Here is a 5,931-nt window from a genome sequence, read left to right on the forward strand (position 1 = left end):
CTAGGTGCACAGAGTTTTTGGAAACCTATACAAGGAATTATTATATGCATTATATCTTCCAAGTCCAAAATTCAAAGATTAAGTATGGACAATGAGAGAACGACAATTACTAACATAATTACGAAACCACTGCACGAAGTTTGGGCCACCTTTCAACCCATCACGTCGAAGATTTTCTAATTGGATGGCCGTAGGTTTACTAGTAGATTTCCAACATTCTTCATCAAACATGCTGGACATATTAGAAACATGGAGATTACACACTATAGAAATTATGAGATGAGAAAATGGACGTAACTATGAGGAAAACTTACTCGAACGCCTCCTGTGTGCTGTCAATATTGCTATACATATATAGCATTAGCGTGTTCAAATTTGATGCTTCAATGTGACGTACACTCCCTTTTCCAACTGCTTTACCCGGATTCGCAAAAATTTGAAGGGTGCTTTGGGGTGATTCATTTTCAACATGAAGTCGCATTGAAGGCGCAAACACATTGTTGGTTCGAGCGAAATACCTGGTTGGGAATTGAGATATCTCCTTAAGGGCAAAAGCCTCCGCAATACACCCTTCGACTCTAGCCTTCTTGTGAACAGACGCCCTGAGCTTTTTCAATGCCCTTTCTATAGGATACATCCACCTGAATTGCACTGGTCTACCTACCAAAGCTTCCCAAGCCAAATGCACAATTAGATGTTGCATCACATTGAAGAATCCTGGCGGGAAAACCTTTTCAAATTTACAAATAAGAATTGGAATTTCTTTCTCAAATTTCTGCATCAACCTCATCGATACCGTCTTTGCGCATACTTCCCTATAGAAGTAACTCAGCTCTGCAAATATGCTCCAAAGCTCATCCTTAAAATAGCCTCAAAACATCACGGGCATCAGCCTCTCCATAATAATATGGTAGTCATGGCTTTTCAAATCGATCAATTTACCGGTCTTCAGATTGACTGCCCATTTCAGATTTGCCGCATATCGATCTGGAAATTTCAGATTCTTCAACCACTTAAATATTTCTTTCCTTTCATCCGGCTTGAGGCAGTAATCAGCTCGCTGCCTACTCTCATGCCCTTTATCGCTTACTTTCAACTCGAGCATCAGCCTCTTACCAATTTCAGCCATGTCTTTTCTTGCCTTCATATTATCTTTCGTTTTATCAGTCACATCGAAACATGTGCTTATGATGCTTTCAGCAACGTTACGCTCTTGGTGCATCAAGTCTATGTTGTGCGGCATGATCAAGGCTTTTGCATACGGAAGCTCCCATATTGATGAAATATGGGTCCAGTTGTGGTCCTCCCCGTAGCCTTGGAACCTATCATTTTCTCCTTGCTTCAGACAAGCATGCCATGCCATTATCTGCGGTGCAGTTTGCCTCTTTGGTGGCCCATTTCTGATTTTGGCTCCACTTCTGAATGCAGTAAGCGAACTCCTAAAATCATGCTTGAATGGAGTCCAACGTCGATGAGCATCAAAGAATGACACTTTCCCACCATGCTTCAATCTGAATGCATCTGTATCATTCATACATATGGGACAGCACAACCGACCATGAACACACCATCCAGACCAATCTCCATACGCCAGCAGATCATGCACTGACCACAAATAAGCAGCGCACATGGTAAACTCCTTTTCAGTATGGCTATCATAAGCCTTCACACCTCTCCACAATTGTTTCAGCTCTTCAATTAAAGGGCGAACAAACATATTCAACTTTGGCCCTAGATGCTCGGGGCCTGGGATGACTAGTGCAAGGAACATGAACTCTTCTTTATTGACCAACTTAGGAGGAAGATTATATGGCACAATGAAGACAGGCCAACACGAGTAAGGGCTTGCACTGCTATTGAAAGGTGTGAATCCATCCGTCGATAGACCAAGCCGTACACTCCTAGGGTCGTTGGCAAATTCGGGATCAAACTCATCAAATGCCTTCCACGCATCACCGTCCGAGGGATGGACCATTATGTCTGGATCAGTGACAAGACGTACACCATTCTTTGGCCACGTCATATGCAGAGCTATTTCCTTGTTGAGGAACAACCTTGAAAGCCGAGGAATGATGGGCAACCGACGAAGTTGCTTAGCTGCGACCTTCGTAACTACCAATTCACCCTCATCATTTGTCACCTCGACATATCTAGAAGCTTCGCAATGCTTACAACGGTCCAGCTTGTCATCCTCCTCAAAGAATAGCATGCAACTGTTGGGACACACGTCGATCTTCTCATATGTCATCCCAAGACCAGCCAACATCTTCTTTGCGAAGTACATATTCTTTGGCAACTTATGATTCTCTGGGAGAACCTCGCCCATCAGTTGGACGATGTCGTTGTAAGCATTGTTTGAAATGTTGTGCTTTGACTTTATCGCCATTAGTCTTGTGAGAGTCCCAAGAACTGACATCTGAGTGTGCTCATGCAGTCTCTCTTCTCCCACGGCGAGTAGCCGGAAGAATTCCTAAGCATCGCGTGGAAGCTGCCCTGGCTCCTCAGCGTTCATTTCAACCTCCTTACTAAGATCATGCAACATGTCGTCCATCCTATCATGATTGTCATCAAGTTCCACCTCCGCGTCAACGTGTCCAATAGACTCTCCATGCCGGTACCATACAAGGTAGTTCGGCATAAACCCACTTTTGCAAAGGTGTTTCTCCATTTCTTCCTTCTTCTGAGGCCACTTGTTCTCGCAGCAATTGCAAGGACACTTCACTAGACGACCAGTTGCATCTTTGAAAGCGTGCTCAAGAAAAGCCTTTCTTACAACCATCCATTCATTCGAATGTGCCCCATCCTTTCTCCACCCGTCATACATCACCCTCCGATCACCGTCCATTTTAAAGGCTAAACGAAAGACAAAGAACATCAACGATCATCTGTGGCTTAGGTGAACTCCCTATTAGGTAAAGGCCCTAAACCCACCCAAGAGTGTAGGCCGATGCTTGTGATTTGTGACATGTAGCCTACGATTGCCGCGAAATTTCGGTAGCATAACCCCGCTGCTCTCCAAGCACACGCCTGAACATGGTGTGTTGGAGAACAACTGGGTTACACAACCGAAATTCCGCGTCAATCGTAAGGCACATGTCACAAATCACAAGCATCATCCTACACTCTCAGGCTGTCCAAAATACATGGACAATTCTGGAACGGCGAACCTCACAAGCCAATGTGACGTTCGCCGTTCCCGAACGGGTGACACATACGGTTCGCTATGGTTAACGATTAAAACTAAACTCTAAACATTAAAAAATAACTCGGAGACAAATATGAATTTGAATTAAAGCAATCAACAGCTAAACTCGACAAGTTAACTAAAATCTTAATCACAAGGCGACCATACCGGAGCGGACGTGGGTGGACGTCGACAGCGCGTATCTGGAGCCTAGGCGGGTTCGAATTCGACGGACGCGGGAGGTTGAAATCGGCACCTCGGACAGCGGGCGTGCGGGCGGCGGTGAGGGGCGGCGGGCGGCGGGCGTGCGGGCAGCGGTGAGGAGCGGGCGCGCGGTGAGGAGCGTGCCCGCGGCGAGGGGCGGCGGACGGCGGGCGTGCGGCGGTGAGGAGCAGGCGCGGGCGTGCGGCGAGCGGCGGTGAAGAGCGGGCGCGGCAAGGGGCGGCGGACAACGGGCGTGCGGCGGTGAGGAGCGAGCGCGGGCGTGCGGTGAGCGGCGGTGAAGAGCGGGCGCGGCGAGGGATGGCGGACGGCAGGCGTGCCCGCGGCGAGGCGGTGAGGAGCGGGCGCGGCGAGGGGCGGCAGACGGCAGGCTGCGGCGAGCGGCGGTGAGGAGCGTCCGCGGTGAGTTTGGGTGGTGGTGAGTTTGGGCAAAACGGATTCGAATCGAGCGTCCGCGACATTAGGGTCGCTGTATTTTCGTCGGCCTGACTTAGGCCGATGAAAATAGATGTTATTTTCGTGGGCCGGCCGACGAAAATATAGCGGCCCACGAAAATAACTGCTGTATTTTCGTCGGCCACCCTACGAACATATTAGCGGCCCACGAAAATAACCTCTCACTACAAGAAACTGGTTAAAGAACGTGGGTGAAAAACCGTCGAACTTAATGTAATAGGCCGTCGAACTTACCATAAGAACGTGGGTTTACCGACGAATATAGCCGACGGCGATTTTTGGACGAACTTAAAGAAGTAAGTTCGACGGCCCCCACGTTCTTAAGGTTAAAAACGTGGGTACCGTCGAACTTAACATTAAGAACGTGGGTACCGTCGAACTTAAGGTTAAGAACGTGGGTTTTTAAGTTCGACGGGGGCCGTCGAATTCTTTCCCATAAGTTCGACGGCACCCACGTTCTTACAGTTAAGTTCGACGGTGCCACGTGACCGTCGAACTTATAGGTCCTGCGTGGGTCGACAATTTTTTAAGAGAGGGAGGGAGGGAGAGCCTCTGCACAAAGCATCATCATTTCACATTTGCGCTGGAGGTGGGGACACAGCTCGCACTCGCAGCATCCAGCAGGATAGACAACCTCAGCCTTCTGGATCCTCGACGGTCGACTGACCATAGCTCTCATTGCTTGGTCAAGATTCAAAAGGAGACATATTTGTCAAGAAGGCGATAATGATTGTAGGATCCCGAGTGAAAACCATCGTAGTGAGAATCCGAATTTCGTAAGATCTGTCCTAGGTTGGAAGGATTGGTGAAGACTAGTGAACAGAATACATGGATCCCCAGTCTCTAGCAAGCAGTCAATTTTTTTTTTGGTGTTGTGTGAGAGAGAGAGAGCGTCAGTGTGAACCCTGGAATGATCCAAATCATGGAACAGAAGTGGAAGAAAGGCCATGGATTTGATTTAGTGATTTACGTACGTACCTTGGAGGTTGTGTAGCTATTTACCGACCAATGCAGCTGAATCCCCGGCAGACTGCGAGCCAGGCGGCGAAGAGGATTGTGAGGAGGAGGAGATCCGCAAGGATGACCATCCAGAGCTGCCGCCTCCACGTCCAGCTGGGTCCGGCCCGCCCCCGGTGCGAGGCTCGATCCCTCTTGGGCGTGGTCCGCGCGGCTAGGTCAGCGTCCCTCCGCGCGGCCTCCTCCTCCGTGTGGGCCTCCGCGGCGGCGACCTCGTTCGCCTCGCGCGCGTCGTCGCCCGGCGGGAGTGGCAAGCGCAGCGCTAGGCGCGGCATCTCGTCCCGCATCTGGGCCTGCGGGGCGGCGAGCCGGGACGGGATTTGGCGGGCTGGCGGCGGCGACCGACCTTGGGCGGTGTAGCGTTCGGCGGGGCGGCGCGCGGTCTGTGTTTAGGCGGCGGCGCGCTGGGCAGGAACGCGCTGGTGAGAGAGGGGCTCGGGGTGCGCGGCGCTGGGTAGGGATTTAGGTGTCTCGGGTTAAGTTCGACGGTGTCCAGCTGGCCCACGAACTTAACTTAAGAACGTGGGTACCCACGTTCCTAATGAGTTAAATTCGACGGTTTTCGCTGGGCCCACGAACTTAATTTAAGAACGTGGGTACCCACGTTTTTAACTAAACCTATGATCTTAACTCATGTAAGAACGTCGGTACCCACGTTTTTAATTTTACCCACGAACATTTATCAGTTTCTTGTAGTGTCTATTGTCGTCGGCCACTAAGGCCGACGAAAATACGAGAAGTTATTTTCGTCGGCCGGCCGACGAAAATATTCCAGCCCACGAAAATTTATGTGTTTCCTGTAGTGATAAAGGCAAGCCACTTGAAATCAGCTGGAGCTTTGCAACCCCTAACAATACCTTCGTGGAAATGGGATGACATCAGCATGGATTTCATTGTGGGTCTGCCCAACACCTCTCGTCATCCTGATTTGATTTAGGTTATTGTGGACCGACTGACGAAAGTGGCACATTTTCTCACAGTGCACACCACTGATAAGGCTCAAAAGTATGTAAAGTTGTACATTGACCGGATCGTGTGTTTGCGCGGATTGC

At 49.7% G+C, this 5,931-nt stretch overlaps 1 protein-coding gene across 1 annotated transcript; it reads left to right on the forward strand.

The window, feature by feature from the left end:
* The first annotated feature begins 4,853 nt into the window (after positions 1-4,853).
* On the forward strand, positions 4,854-5,296 carry LOC100501199 (uncharacterized). The gene has a single exon (XM_020549320.2). The coding sequence runs from the start codon at positions 4,871-4,873 to the stop codon at positions 5,237-5,239; it is 369 nt and encodes a 122-aa protein (XP_020404909.1). The 5' UTR covers positions 4,854-4,870; the 3' UTR covers positions 5,240-5,296.
* The last annotated feature ends 635 nt before the right edge of the window (positions 5,297-5,931 follow it).

The sequence above is a fragment of the Zea mays genome, chromosome 2 (genome assembly GCF_902167145.1).
Source record: "Zea mays cultivar B73 chromosome 2, Zm-B73-REFERENCE-NAM-5.0, whole genome shotgun sequence".
In the NCBI taxonomy this organism is placed as follows: Eukaryota; Viridiplantae; Streptophyta; class Magnoliopsida; order Poales; family Poaceae; genus Zea; species Zea mays.

Bases quoted from the DNA above. Each gene is read 5' to 3' on its own strand.
- LOC100501199 (XM_020549320.2), top strand. From the start codon at position 4,871: ATGCAGCTGAATCCCCGGCAGACTGCGAGCCAGGCGGCGAAGAGGATT.